The sequence below is a fragment of the Schistocerca gregaria genome, chromosome 4, assembly GCF_023897955.1.
Source record: "Schistocerca gregaria isolate iqSchGreg1 chromosome 4, iqSchGreg1.2, whole genome shotgun sequence".
Taxonomy (NCBI): domain Eukaryota; kingdom Metazoa; phylum Arthropoda; class Insecta; order Orthoptera; family Acrididae; genus Schistocerca; species Schistocerca gregaria.
The window spans coordinates 458435620-458451205 of record NC_064923.1 but is presented as its reverse complement, the minus strand read 5'-3'; the positions used below and the strand labels follow the sequence as shown (position 1 = coordinate 458451205).

The 15586-nt window shown below is 43.2% G+C and overlaps 1 protein-coding gene across 1 annotated transcript in view; it reads right to left on the bottom strand.

Moving 5' to 3' along the window:
- Nucleotides 1–15038, bottom strand: part of LOC126267271 (kynurenine 3-monooxygenase-like) — a 169268-nt gene extending 154230 nt beyond the window's left edge. Inside the window, exon 1 of the mRNA XM_049972336.1 lies at nucleotides 14843–15038. Coding sequence (XP_049828293.1) covers nucleotides 14843–14908 — 66 coding nt within the window. The 5' untranslated portion in view covers nucleotides 14909–15038. The remainder of the gene's footprint in view (nucleotides 1–14842) is intronic.
- Between the last annotated feature and the right edge of the window lie 548 nt (nucleotides 15039–15586).

The following is a 15586-nucleotide window of genomic DNA, read 5'->3' as shown; positions in this document are numbered from 1 at the left end:
CAGCCTCTGTTACGTCTTACAGTAATAGCGTTGCTGACAATGATTTTGAGATTTCGTTAACTTTGCAGGACGCCTTCGTGAAGAATGTGCAGTGACATATTTTTTGGCGGTGAAATTCGCCAGAATAAAATACGCCAGAATTTCGGTCAGGTACGCCCACCAATCAAAATTATGTAATTAAATAAAAATCGTCTGCAAAAATAATTAACTGTCAATACATTGTTTCAAACTGTTCGTTACAGTACTTGGCCAAATATAAAAACGATAATTATCCCATTAACACGAAAGTCGTTGAGTTGTGTCAAAATCAGTGCTTTATTTCAGCTATAAATGAGAAAGACTATAACTATCGGCTCCACTTCATATAGTGCGTAATCACAGAAACTCGTCTTTTCGCCCACCGCTACGTGACTTCGATGTTGGTTTCAAACCTCAACACTGCAGAGATAGTGGCGTGCACAGTCTATGAGTATCTATGGCCTAATGTTCTAGTGACGTAAAGTGCGCGCAGAGCTTCTGTTCTGCGTGTGGTAGATCTGTGAATTACTGCTTCGGTAACAACATACCTAACAGTTGTGTCAGGTGTTTAACATTTTTCCAGCTGACACATAATTTTTTGAATTAGCACTAGGTAGTGGGGAGTATGGACTAGGATGGATTTAACAAATGGCCGAGCCCTTTTTTCTTCTTCCGTTTCATTTAAGTGCTTATTATGAAAGACAAAATTACGGCGTGTCTAAACTATGGCGTGGTGGTCACAGGTGGAAATTTTTTTATTGTTACAATAAAATGCTGTGGTTTCTCATACTTTTACAAGGCGAGAAGAATATCTGCGTTCACTGTGCTCCGAATTTTTTCCTAATTAAACGTTAAGTTGATTTTCCGTAGTAGTAGACGCCTAGATGTGGGAGAGCCAAATGGCATTACGTAAGTAATTATTTATTAAAGTGTCCGACTCCAACACAGCAGTCCAAAGAATAACACTCCACCTGTAAGTGGCTGTTACGCCATCACAAACATTACGAGAGGCCTGAGGAGTGATTCATATGACCGCACGAGGAAATAACCTTCAGCGCTACGAGTAGCTAGTGCAGTTAGCGTTCGCCAATCCGCTGTCTCGTGGGGCTTACTGGATTCAGCTTCAAAACTAGTTTCGCGTCGAACCCTGTAAACCGGTGGTCGTTAAACTTTTTTGCTAAGAGTACTGACATTGTGGACCGGTACCTTGGTCCGCATATGTACCGATCTCGTTATTAACTGGTAACCTACATTAATTAGTGTCTCATGATGCCCCAATAGACTAGCTGCAGTAAGTGTGCGATAAATTGGCCTTTGTACCGAACGTTGTAAATAGGTACCATTCAGAACACCTCGAGTTGACTGTTTTCTGTTCCATATTGCTGCCACCTCAGCGACCCCAAAGTTGTGACCCTGACGAAGTGCTGTCATGCTGTCCGTGTGAGCGAACAATTAACTGATTAATAAAAGTAATTTCACTACATTTAAATACCTTATGCAATATGCGATCGCAAATTTTACTAAATGTTTTGAATTTCATTTTTCTTCTAGTCATTGCATTGTATTACAACAACCTTAATTTAATTTCATATTTCTCGCAACAAGTACTTAGCGCATTTGAAGATTATTGTTTCTATAATGTGCATTCACGAATTTTTGTTATTGACATGTCAAAATTTATATCATATACGCCGCTTGATACGTTTGCGTGCTCCCGTGAGTTGTCAGTAGTGGAAGAGAAATAACAAAATCTTCTCTCTGTCAAACCCTCACACCCGTAGGAGCTGTGATACCTATCCTCTACCCCGAGGTAAACGGCCAACTTTACTCAGATGAAGGCCGAGTGAGCCATGGTCAATTAAAATTAAGCGTAGTTTAAAATGTTACTGTTTCTGTAAGTTTTCTGTTTGTTTCTGAGTGTGAAAACTCCGCTCTAAGTTCGTAGCGTAAGTTGACGTTCTTGAATTCAGGTGTTAGTTGCTAGACGCATGCTAATATTCGGAAGAGCGAAAGAAACTGGTACACCTGCCTACTTTCGTGTAGGGCCCCCGCGGGCACGCAGAAGTGCTGCAACACGACGTGGCATAGACTCGGCTAATGTCTGAAGCAGTACTGGAGGGAACTGACACAATGAATCCTGCAGGGCCGTCCACAGATCCGAAAAAATACGAGAGGTTGGTTGCAAGGCATCCCAGATAGGCTCAATAATATTCATGTTTGAGGAGTTAGGGGGCCAGCAAAAGTATTAGAAGATTGTTCCTGGAGCCTGTAGAAATTCTGGACCTGTGGGGTGTCGCAGTGTCCTGTTCGAATTGCCCAAGTCCGTCGGAACGCACAATGGACATGAACAGATGCAGGTGATCAGAGAGGATGCTTACGGACTTGTCACCTGTCAGATTCGTATCTAGACGTGTCAGAGGTCCCATATCACTCAACTGTACACGCCCCACACCATTCCAGAGCGTCCGCCGGCTTGAACAGTCCCCTGGACACGCCCCACACAGAGCCTCCGCCAGCTTGAACAGTCCCCTGCTGACATGGGTACACGACTGCGCCAACGTCTCGGAAAGTTTATATCGATGATGTTTCGTTGAATGGTTCGCGTCCGCAGCTCGTGGTCGTGCGGTAGCGTCCTCGCTTCCCACTCCCGGGTTCCCGGGTTCGATTCCCGGCGGGGCCAGAGATTTTCTCTCCCTCGCGATGACTGGGTGTTGTGTGATGCCCTTAGGTTAGTTAGGTTTAAGTAGTTCTAAGTTTTAGGGGACTGATGACCATAGCTGTTAAGTCCCATAGAGTTCAGACCCATTTTTGAATGGTTCGCACACTGACACTTGTTGACGGCGCAGCATTGAAATCTGCGGCAACTTCCGGAAGGGTTGCACTTTTGTCATGTTGAGCGGTTGTCTTCAGTCGTCGTTGGTCCCGTTATTGCAGGATCTTCCGGCCGCACCGATGTTTTACTGGATTCTTGATATTCACGGTACACTCGTGAAATGGTCGTACGGGCAAATCTCCACTTCATCGCTACCTCGGAGATTCTGTGCCCCATTGCTCGTGCGTCGACTACAACACCACGTTCAAACTCAGTTAAATCTTGATAACCTGCCATTGTAGCAGCACTAACCGATCTAGGTGCGCCAGACACTTATCTTATTTAGGCGTTGCCGACCGCAGCGCCTTATTCTGCCTGTTTACATACCTCTGTATTTGAATACGCTTGCCTATATCAGTTTCTTTGGTGCTTCAGTGTATGAAATGCGACTGAAAACCAAGGGCCGCACGAATTCTTGATTCGTCCACTGCTGTTAATTGTGGATACGTCTATGTGTACAGTGGCAGCGTCAAGATAATGTATGATTACGTCGTGTGACGGGTATGAGATGACCACAGATTGCCGTATCGAAACCTGATGGTGGTGTAATCTCACCTCCAGGTCTGACGAGGCAGTGAATCGTCCCGATCACCAAATTGTATTCCAATGTGCAGTGAGTAGTTCCAAACGTTTCCGGGATGTCTTACGGAGAGACTCCCGAAGAAACTTTGTGTGGTTAGGTGTCCGTCGGTTTAAGAAGCTAAGCCTGTTGTTGCGTGTTTGTGAGGAGTAGGCTAATTCTTCGCTAGACGTAACATAAACACATGATTACAGCGTACAACGATGTTTTCCACACTATAATTAAAGACCCGGCATATTGAAAGACTTGCGTCACCTCCTGAGACACGCGAAATAGTTATTATGCCTAACAAACACGTCACAGGTTCAAACAATGATATACGTATATGAATTAAAGCTTTCCAAGGCAAAAAAAAAAACACTCTTAAAAATAAAATAATAATTGTACCCGGGTGGAATCTAGTCTTTTCAGTACGACTTGTTTACCGAGTGGAATTGTTCCCAGCAGGTGAAATGAGTTATAGAAATTTCATGAAAGGTACTTGCAATGACCTTTAAAGTGACCGAGTAACAAACTTCACTTTTATAATTATCGTTTTTACCGAAAGTGTGGTCTCTTTTAATTATGTAGGCCCTCGTCTCAAAACTATTCTGAAAAGTTTCTATAGTCAATAATTGTCACTTATTTTCATTTTAGTCACTGGTATCTGGAATCTCTTTCAAAACGTTTTTTAAGCGTGCAAGATACACATCATTGCTGAAATTGTTCATGACCGGTAGGACCCTTGGTCTGTTAAGAAGGAGACTAAATCACACTTGGCATTCCACGAAGCTGTTCAAACAAAACTTTGTTAAGATTTAAAAGCTCTGAAAAGCTTCCAATTTCTGGATGTAGTGACTTTTGGAAGAAATTTCTAAACATTCTGTTAAGGAAAACAATCGTGAGCAGTAAATACCGTCAAGGTGAAATAACGAGAGCTGCATAAACATTCACTAACTCACAGTGACGGCGGTCAGTATAAGAAATAATGTCCCGATGTGTACAGCAGCTGTGAGAATGGACAAAAATTCTGATAAAGACGCAAATTTAATTTCGAAGAAAAGTATATAACTTAATCACAGTTTGTTCCCACTACTTCATTTATGATTGGCGCTCTTGAGACACATGCCACTTCGCTCAATACACCATCATAATGCCGGAGATGCTCCTCTTCCGCAACGCATTCGAGTTTGATGCATACTTCGTCTCGTGTGCCAACTTCTTCATCTCATAATGGTATTTACACCCAATGTCCTCGATTATTTGTTGGTATATTCCAAACTCTCTCTCCCGCTACAGTCTCCCTCCCCTCTCTCTAATACCTCGTGGCTGTTCCTTGATATCGTTAACACTTGTCCTATCACATTACCACATCTTATAGCCAAGGTTTTCCATATTTTTCATTTGTGTAAGATACAAGGCTCCTAAGTGAGAGGAGAGGGACCACAAAGCCCAGATTGCATGCTGGGTTAGCTTTTCCGTAGTGTATCCTATCAACTTCACGCGAATAACTGCTTGTTTTCTTACAAATGCCCTTCCCTTTCTGCCAAAAAAACTAGCCCAGCTTCTACAAACTGTGAAGACAAACCGTGACTTTTTTGTCTCCCTTCTGATTCCTTGAAGTAACGGATTACCAGACTCTGCAAAATCCAGCAATGATAGCCTGAATCTCGGTGGTAACCATCAATGACGAGCCCCCTCCCATTCTCTGAATCTCTCCCTGAAATACGAGGACATTTCAAAAATAAAAGTTATCATTATCATGGCAAGCCATGCAAATTTATTGAATACTACTCTATACTTCAAACTGACACAAAGATATGAAACTATTTTTCAACATAGACATAAAGTCTTTATAAACAACGGTCCAAACGTTCTACCAGTTATTCAGTTCGTTGACATCGAAATCAGCTCCTTAGTCACGGAGCCAATCGACAAACGCTGGGCCGGCCGGTGTGGCCGAGCGGTTCTAGGCTCTACAGTCTGGAACAGCGCGACCGCTACGACCGCAGGTTCGAATCCTGCCTCGGGCATCGATGTATGTGATGTCCTTAGGTTACTTAGGTTTAAGTAGTTGTACGTTCTAGGGGACTGATGACCTCAGCATTTAAGTCCCACAGTGCTCAGAGCCATTTGAACCATTTTTTGACAAACGCTGTGTAAACGTCCTCATTGTTGCCAAATCTTACAATTCGTGTGTTCTTTCAGCTTACCGAAGAGACGGAAATGACGCGGTGCATCCGATCACCATCACCTACGTCCGTGCGGCTTTGGTCAAATTGCTGGCACCATTTCACTGCGTCAGGCCGCTACAATGCATTTGATCCACATATCGCCAGAATTTCATGGTGAATGTGTTTGCAATTTAGACATTTTCCCCACAAGAATCATACTGCCCTGCGTACTTCAGCTTGGGAGTACGTGTCCAGTTGGCGCGCCATCACGGCCTTGCTGTGGTTCACCTGTTATCCGTAAGGCAGCAGAACTCTGTGTGCAGGAAACAAGGAACATGGTCTCTCTTCTGACCAAGCGATACTCTTGTTTTTGTAATAGCCTTAGCGTGGGAAGATACGTGTAACTTGCATCCTAAAATCTCTACATGTTAATCTTCTGCAATTAGGAGTTTGTGTTTGTATACCATTAGTCACTTTCAGCTGCAGCCCAATAAAAAAAATCTCGCTATGTTACGCACTTAATGATGTTAGTGATGACGACTGAAATTCTGTCAAATTCTTGTGAGGTGTCTTTAGTTAACCTGTCACCTGACAAACTAGGAATACGCAAGTGAATTTGGAAATGAAGTAACATGCTTCTTGACAGAGCACAGGAGAACGATGCAGCAGACGCGCATCGCCGTAGTCGACAAGGTCCTAATGGAGGTGGTTTGCCATTGCCTTCATCCGATCGTAACGGGGATGAATGATGACGACGAATCAACAACACCCAGTCATCTCGGGGCACATGAAAATCCCTGACCCCGCCGGGAATCGAACCCGGGATTCCTGGCCCGGGGAGCGAGAACGCTACCGCGAGACCACGAGTAGCGGACTAAGTACATATAAAATTTTAAAATTGTACTTGGAATGTGCTGCAGATGTTCCGATTACATATATTCTCACACGTAGTTGTGTTGTTTAAGGCTAGTAAAAGTCGTAAGATCGTGTCCTGACGTAGCAAAGGTTTATTTGAGTTCCCCATGTTCGCTATATGTATTGGGCCGCATGTCGTAGGTTATTCTATAGGTAGTCATACGTACTTCGGGGTAGCACCGTCTTTGTGCCTTGAGCGATGTACATATACGGAAAATATGGGCCCAACGTTCCGTCAAAGGCGAAGTCGTTAAGAAGGGGCACGAGGGAATCGGCCTTATCCATTCTAAATTTAAGTAACAAAACGAAGCTTAGCCTAGATGGCCGGATGGAGATTTAAATCTCATTTACTCAGTATTATATGCAGTATCTAAAAAAAACTATATAAAAATACGATGCCTGGAAGCATGAAACTTAATAAACAGCTCCCAGATATACACTGTACGCCTGATACATACTATGTCGGTGAATTTTTGCTACTAATCGCAATATATGAGTGAGATAAGGTACAAAAAATATTTTAATAGTATATAGCGTTGCACTCGAGAACATATGTTACATGATGTAGTTGGTCTAATGCTAGTGGGACAAATGAAATGGTCTGAGCCTCTAAACATAGTGGGATTTTTTCTAATATCGATATCATTTTCACGGCTACTTGTGCTGCCATACCGACGTGCCATAGAATGCTCCTCTTTTTACACAATTCTCTTTGAGCTTTGTACACTGCAGTATAATCTTCTGAACAGTATTGTCTGTACAGTTGTGTAGTGGTAGCATCGCTGCTCCGTTATCCGACTCAGCTTCTTTTCCTGCTATTCTACGGGTTTGTCCTGCACTAATGGCCGGTTGGTGTGGCCGTGCGGTTCTAGGCGCTTCAGTCTGGAACCGCGTGACCGCTACGGTCGCAGGTTCGAATCCTTCCTCGGGCATGGATGTGTGTGATGTCCTTAGTTACGTTTAAGTAGTTCTAAGTTCTAGGGAACGACGACCTCAGATGTTAAGTCCCATAGTGCTCAGAGCCATTTGAACCATTTGCACTAATGATGGGTGTTTTTTTTTTGTGCAAACCATCAGTTCTTCCTTAAACTCAGTGAATTTCTCAATACGCAACCCTAATCAAACTTTTCTTTTCACTTCCAAGACAACACAACTTATCTTTCTAGTACTCCAGCATGAAAGACGTAAACATTAATCACCAAGATTAAAAAAAAACAAAGAGCCTCTATCAATACACAATCGTCGGTCACAGTACAAGTTGATCACGAAGTATACTGTGTCTCATTTCCATGGAGAAACTTCCATGGAAGCTACGAGTAAAAACTAGCTAATGGAAAGCTGCAGTATCTCTTCCTCTTAAGTTGTGAAGGTGAACCAGGACAGGTTTGAGACGGTCAAGGAGGTACACCAACAACAACGCCGCGTTTTTATGCGCTTTTTCATACTCTTTTGGGGGAGCATGACTGTTACGAGTAAAACAAAAATAGTAACCTGGTCATAACAACACATCAGCAAACAAGATAGTAGTTAACACTGTTCATGAACATTTCGTTACAATTTACTATGCAGATCATACGGTTTTGTTGCAAAGACTGGCTACTAACACGCAATATTAGTAAATGTAATGTAATGTATGTACAGACGGGAAGATCCAATAGCCTTTGACTATACTATTTGGGAGCACTCTATGAACATAGACACAACCCACAAGCGTAAGAGTGTCTGCTCCGAGCTTTAAAGTTGAATGACCGCTTAATACAGCTGTAGGGAAAACAGAAATGCCAGACAGAGGAAGAAACCCAAGAAAATCTAATTCGTCCACGATAGAGGCCCGTTGTAAAACCATCGTTCGAGCAAATCTTAAGCTGGTCTAATCGAATAAATAGAGATGAAGCAAAGAAGAGTTGCGTAATTTTTCACCACAAGGTATGTTAAACTCCAACGGGTGACGCTACAAAAACGGGGTTTGTACATCTTGTAGAATACTTGTTCTCAGACATCACTAATCCTATGTTTCAGTTCTATTCAAAAAGCCTATTGCTTTGGTTCAAATGGCTCTAAGCACCATGGGACTTAACATCTGAGGTCATCAGTCCCTTAGACTTAGATCTACTTAAACCCAACTAACCTAAGGACATCACACACATCCATGCCCGAGGCAGGATTCGAACCTGCGACCGTAGCAGCAGCGCGGTACCTGACTTTAGCGCCTAGAACTGCTCGGCCACATCGGCTAGCCTCAAACTGGAATTCATGTAATGATCACAGCAGAAAAATCAGAGAAATTCAAGTTTATATAGTAGACTGCCGATAATTGTTCTTCCATGTTATATGGGTTAACGTCGTCTTTTGCGGCCCTTCCCCCGCACCAATCGCGAATAGTTGGGTAAATGCTTCTGGTGCACTGCTTACCCTCCGCCACACCCACTCCGGTGAACTGGGAAATACAGGTGTCGCTGTGCAGTAGGTGCAGAGTATTTGTTGAATATGTCTGAGAACATCCTGTGCTTCCGCGGTACTAGTTACACAGCATAGTGAGAAAGCTTCTATGAACTTTGGAACGAATTGACGGCAACTAAGCTTACAGTTCTGGGTATGTCTCTCAGAACTGCTGTGACGGCACATACGCAAAAGCACTGTCCGTATAAAACAAATGTCCCTATTTGGGTTCGGCACAAAATTTTTATGTTATAGCAAGTGACCAGTAGACATCTTCTCCTCTGAAGAATATGGCTATTCGTTCTCCCTGTTTCGATTTCTTAGATTAATTTTTAGTGCTCAGCTTACCCGAGACCAAGAGATTAGGAAATACTGGAATGTATGAGTTTGTACCATGTTAACAGTGTTCCCTTAGTTATAGAATACCCTTGAATTTCTATGTCAGTGTACACTAAAAGCTCCTTGGTTGGCTCACTGCTACAGCAAACTTTAAAGTTTCACACACGGCTGATGAGATTTTCTAAATTATAGTCTTACGCTGCTCTAGATATTAGAGACAACGGTAATATTTATAGAATATAATTTGTTTCATGAGACTCAGTTGTACGGCTCTTAATTGTATCGCCTGAACAAGTGGGACCCATTGACTGAAAATCAAAATTAGGTACACTGATGAGAGGGTTCCGGTCGTGGGACTCTTTAGCGCGAAGTCTGTCCACAAGTACCTTTACTTTTTTGGATGGGGAAAGACATGATCGTAAGCCAACTTGCATTTGGTTTCCATTACATATTTTCATCTCCCCTCAAGGCCTATTAGTATTGTTACAAAGACACTCCATTAAAATGTACAAAGATGAAGTTTCATGATAAGTTCAGAGAGGAGTTTCATAAATACGGGGAAAGACAAGTAGCCTGACAGCCCGACGTTGTTACACGTGGCGCTGCCGCTTGTGACTAGCTGTTGCTCTACCCGTATGCCAGCGGACTGTGTTGGAAATGAGTGGAACTTTCGTTTAACATGGCATCCGATGTACTCGTATTTTAGTCTTTGATTTTTTTTCTGTTTACGTATGCCGGCCGGAGTGGCCGAGCGGCTCTAGGCGCTTCAGTCTGGAACCGCGTGACCGCTACGGTCGCAGGTTCGAATCCTGCCTCGGGCATGGATGTGTGTGATGTCCTGATGTTAGTTAGGTTTAAGTAGTTCTAAGTTTTAGGGGACTGACGACCTCAGATGTTAAGTCCCATAGTGCTCAGAGCCATTTGAACCCTTTTTTTGTTTACATACGTAAAACTTTTCTCGGAGTGAGCGTCTCGTTAAGCAACGAAAATTTCTTTTTAGGACCTTGAACCTTCTAACTACTGTGCTCATGGCTACGGATGGGAGGATATTGGTGTTTGACGTCCAGTAGACAACGAGGTCATTAGAGACGGAGCACAAGCTCGGATTAGGGAAGGATGGGGAAGGAAGTCGGCCGTGCCCTTTCAAATGAACCATCCTGGCATTTGCCTGGAGTGATCTAGGGAAATCACGGAAAACCTAAATCAGGATGGCCTGGTCGCGGGATTGAACCGTTGTCCTCTCGATTGCGAGTCCAGTGAGCTAGCCACTGCGCCACCTCGCTCGGTTCATGGCTACGAAATTTAACTATTAAAATATTTGTTTCTGAGACATTTTAAATATCAACACATACTTTGTTAGTAAAAAAGAAGGGCTTCTATTTTTTCTCATAGTATAGTAGACGTAAGTTAGCGTTGATTCTAATCTGGTTACTTCCACACAGATGGGAAAAAAGAGATAATGGACAATAATACCTTTCACTACAATTATTCACTGAATGCAAGCAGATTCACTAAGACAATCTCTAACGGTGTTTGCGGAGCCACAACTGAGTAAGTTTTTATTCCATGTAGAAGCTTTAATAGAACACGTTCTCCTAAGCGGGTGAATATAACCCGTAGTATGAATTATCTCTGAGAACTTTCGTTTACGAAAAACTGTATTATTTGTATAAAAGTTTTGAGAGGTGCTGTCACTATGATGAACAGAGAACTAGTGCTTGAATGCGTTGTGAAGGTCCAGTTGAAAGTGAATTTCTTTGTTACTAGCAACCTGCCCCGACTTCTCACGGGACCACTAAATATCTACGGCGAGACGTCTTGTCTGTCGTAGGAGTAAGAAAGTATATGCACAAACGTTCCTCGCGAATCGTCTATCTGTTAGTGAAAACCATATCAAAATTCTTACATTACTTCCTGAGATTAGCTTTCACTTACAGGCATAAAAACAAGTGGAGGGTCTTTACATTACAATATGTATTGATTCGGAGATAAAACGGAGCATTACGTAATACGTTGTATCGAAACGAGGGATGTAGTATAGTATTTGATCCAGTAATAACGCAGCTGATTTCAACAATGCTTTCTTAAATTTACCACTCTGTGACTATAATTGGTATTTATACTCATTTGACACGAATTCCGAGTTCCCTTTCTTATAAAAGTAAAGAAGAAAGAGAGAAGAGGAAGGAAATGCGTTTCCAGCTATAACACCGTAATATCTTGTTGTCAAACATTTTTGGCATGCGTTGCATTACTTACATCTCACGAGTTACGAATTGATTACTGTCCCTGATTTTACCATTTATATTAATCTAAAGGCGTCCTCAAACACAGGATATATTTCCAGAACAAGATTTTCACTCTGCAGCGGAGTGTGCGACAGTATGAAACTTCCTGACATATTAAAAGTGTGTGCCGGACCGAGACTCGAACTCGGGACCTTTGCCTTTCGCGGGCAAGTGCTCTACCAAATTTTTTCCTTTTTTCAGTTGGTTCGGTATTTTTTGTTGCGTTTGATCTGGGCGGACGTCACAAGACATCCGTTCAAGTTGATCGTTGATTCCTTTACTCAGTTTTTTATTACAGAAGGCGAGCAGCCCTCTGACCGAACTCGCTGAGCTACCGTGCTGGCGGTGAGAACTCTTTTTTTCTGAATGGCACGTAAGTTAATGAGTGGTTTTGTTCTCCATTCGTGATTAAAAGCAGCAATTACGTATCTCGCTGGAAGAGATGATTATTTTTAAATATTTCGCAACCAGTCATTGCATCCCTTTCACACATAGTAATTACTCTTGCTTCCAAAGTGGTTCAAATGGCTCTGAGCACTACGCGACTTAACTGCTGAGGTCATCAGTCGCCTAGAAATTAGAACTGATTAAACCTACCTAACCTAAGGACATCACACACATCGATGCCCGAGGCAGGATTCGAACCTGCGACCGTAGCGGTCGCCCGGTTCCAGACTGAAGCGCCCAGAACCGCACGGCCACTCCGGCCGGCTTACTCTTGCTGTTTCGGGAGACACGATAGATGTTTTTCATTAAACATGCACTGTTCTCGCATGCGCCAATCACCTGTAACGTAGCAAAATTTTCTAGGTTACGCTTACAACCAGTAGCTAAAACGAATACTGTGACAGGCGCGGCTTGAAGGGACTGATTATATAGAGCATTCGTCCGAGAAAGGCAATGATTGCTTTGCTTTCACAGGTGTTCACTACTTTTTGTAACATGGGTAGTAAGTTGATTTTTTTTTCGTTATTCGATATGAAAACTACGTGCGAATACGCCGACGACCAGCAGAAAAGGAGACGGAATTTTAATTTCTGTAAACTATTGATGTAGAACTAACAGTACGGACGACGTTATTAGGTGTTATGCTTAAGGTGGGCATTGCACAGCTTTCACGCATACTTTCTGCAGGTAATCATTGATTACCTTCGGCAAGTGACAGTTGATCAGTCTGATTTAGCGGTCCCTGATGACAGCGCAGTTGAGCGCCCCACAAACCAAACTTCATGAATCTGATTTAGTTATGGTACGAGCATTGGAGCCTAATGTAAGCGTACCATTGTGCTGGCCATACGGACGGGGATGTTTTGCATGTGGATGACCACTATGGCATTTTAAGGAGCAGGGACGTGAAAGGCAAGTTTTGGTCGCGGAAATTTGTTTAAAAATTGCTGTTCACGTTTAACAGATTATATCAACAGTGACGGACTTTTTAAATTTTTTTTAAATTCTTGTGTAGTCTACAGCCTCAAAGTGTTTTGTGAACTAAGATATGGTCCAGGTAGGCTGTGTTATTATTAGTATAATTATTATTATCATCATCATCTATGAGACAGGCCAATTTCGACCGTTGGTCATTATCAAGCACGTATCTTAAGCTTCCAACTTCATTTTACAATAATAATAATAATAATAATGATAATAACAATGAGCGTATGGCATTGGTGGCCGGGAAACCCCCCGCGGGGCGATTCGGCCGCCGCTCCACAAGTTCTTTAACGCCACTACGGCGACTTGCGAGTGAATGAAATGAAGACGAAAGACACACACCACCCAGTCATCTCGAGGTAGAGAAAATCCCTGATCACGGGACCCCCGTGCGCGGGAATCGAGAGCGTTACCGCAAGACCACGAGCCGCGGACTATTTTACAATGTATAGCTGGTACAAGTCGACAGGAATACACCTTACTTCCGTGCGCATGTGGCACAAGAACAGTATACTGTTGTACATGGTTACGTCTGTTACCCGACGGCTAATAGAAGTAACCATGTAGAATAGCATCTTGCAGCGTATTGTTTGTGCCATAAGGACCAGAAGTAGGATGTATTCCTGTCGATATGTACTAGCGATGTATGGTAATGTAAAATGAAGCTGCAAGATTAAAATGCGAGGTTGAAAACGACCAAAGGTCGAGATTGGTAAGTCACATAGGTAATAATAAAAAAAATAATACAGCCTATCTGGACCATGTTTTCATTCAGAAAAGTGACGGACGTTGTTAAGTACGAGGTTTAAGGGGGGTAGGATGTCAAACGGGCCGACTTGGAGCAGGAGAGGCGCCACAGTACATTTTAATTTGCACTGTCTATATACAAATAAATTGATAAACCTTTGTCAGCATGACCAGAAAGGGTTCACGATTCACGCTCGTAGCAGTGGAAGTTCAAAAATATAACAAAATATACTTTTTTTTTACATGTGAAACGTCATCATTTTTTCACTTACATTAGCTGCATTCGTTGCTATAGGTACACTTTTCTTCATAAGTAAGGGAGATTCTTCGATGAATTTTGCAAAGCATGCAAACCATACTTACAGGTGTATGATACTCTAGAATTTTCCAAATCTATTAAAAACTATGGTAAAAATTGAGATAATTAACCATAAAATTGGAGTTTTTTCTAAACATGAAGTTTAAAATGTAACAGCTCATTCATTTTTTCACTAATTAAATAAATTCTAGAGTTTGATACACCTTTAAGCATGGTTTGTATTCTGTGCAAAATTCATCGAAGAATCTCTCTTACTTGTGAAAAAAAGTGACCTATAGCAACAAATGCAGCCAATAGTAAGTGAAAAAATGATTAAATTTCACACGTAAAAAAATTAATTTTGTTATACTTTTGAACTTACATTGCTACGAGTTTGAATCCTGAACCCTCCTGGTCGTGTTGACAAAGTTTTATGAATTTATTTGTAAAAGTATAGACAGTAGAAATTAAAATGTCATGTGGTGCCTCTCCTGCTCCAAGTCGGCCCGTTTGACGTCCTACCCCCCTTAAGCTCTTCACTGGTAAACGTCGCTTACCTTTTGCGGGTATTCATTGTTTCCTTTTCGCAGGTGGTCTTTACTTACCTCTGGCATCAAAACATTGCTTACTCTGTTTTAGTGGATGGCACAAATGTGGGAACATAAGCCCTTATCGAGCAGGGTGTGCCGCACTTCAGTGACCAGTTCGGCGCTCTGGGGACGGACAGGGGTGCGGAAGGCGAGCTTTGGCTACGGAACTCACCAGCCCGCCTCCGACGATGGCGACGGACCGGGGCTGCGGCGCCAGTCTCGCTGGGAACGCCGGCATAGCGGCTGTGAGCGTCTGGTGTGGAGAGAGTGCTGGCTGCCGGCGGCCGGGGCGCGCGACCGCTGCAGACTGTGGCGTCGCCGACTGGCTCTGCCGTGGCCGCCGCCTCCGCCGCCGCCGCCGCCGCCGCCGCTCCCCGCCCCCCGACCCTGCGCCGGGAGCGCTCCAGGGGCTGCCGACCGCGGAGGAAACGCGATCCGCGCCCTTCCGCCAATGGCACGACGCTGCGCCTTCCAGACGTGGTCCAAAGCCGCAGGGCACTCCCACCAATAGGGCGCTGCCAAGTAGCGGAAACGTGGAACAACGCGTAACACACTTCCGCGAGAGTCTGAGGCAGACACCTACATGCACATGCGGGGAAAAAAGGTTCCCTAGTACACACTGTCTTTTTCTGCGAGCAATACGCGAACAATAGATATACACAACACTTAGACTACACAGATGCAGACATAGATATACAGGGTGTTACAAAAAGGTATGGCCAAACTTTCAGGAAACATTCCTCACACACAAATAAAGAAAAGATGTTATGTGGACATGTGTCCGGAAACGCTTAATTTTCATGTTAGAGCTCATTTTAGTTTCGTCAATATGTACTGTACTTCCTCGATTCACCACCAGTTGGCCCAGTTGAAGGAAGGTAATGTTACTTCGGTGCTTGTCTTGACATGCGAATCA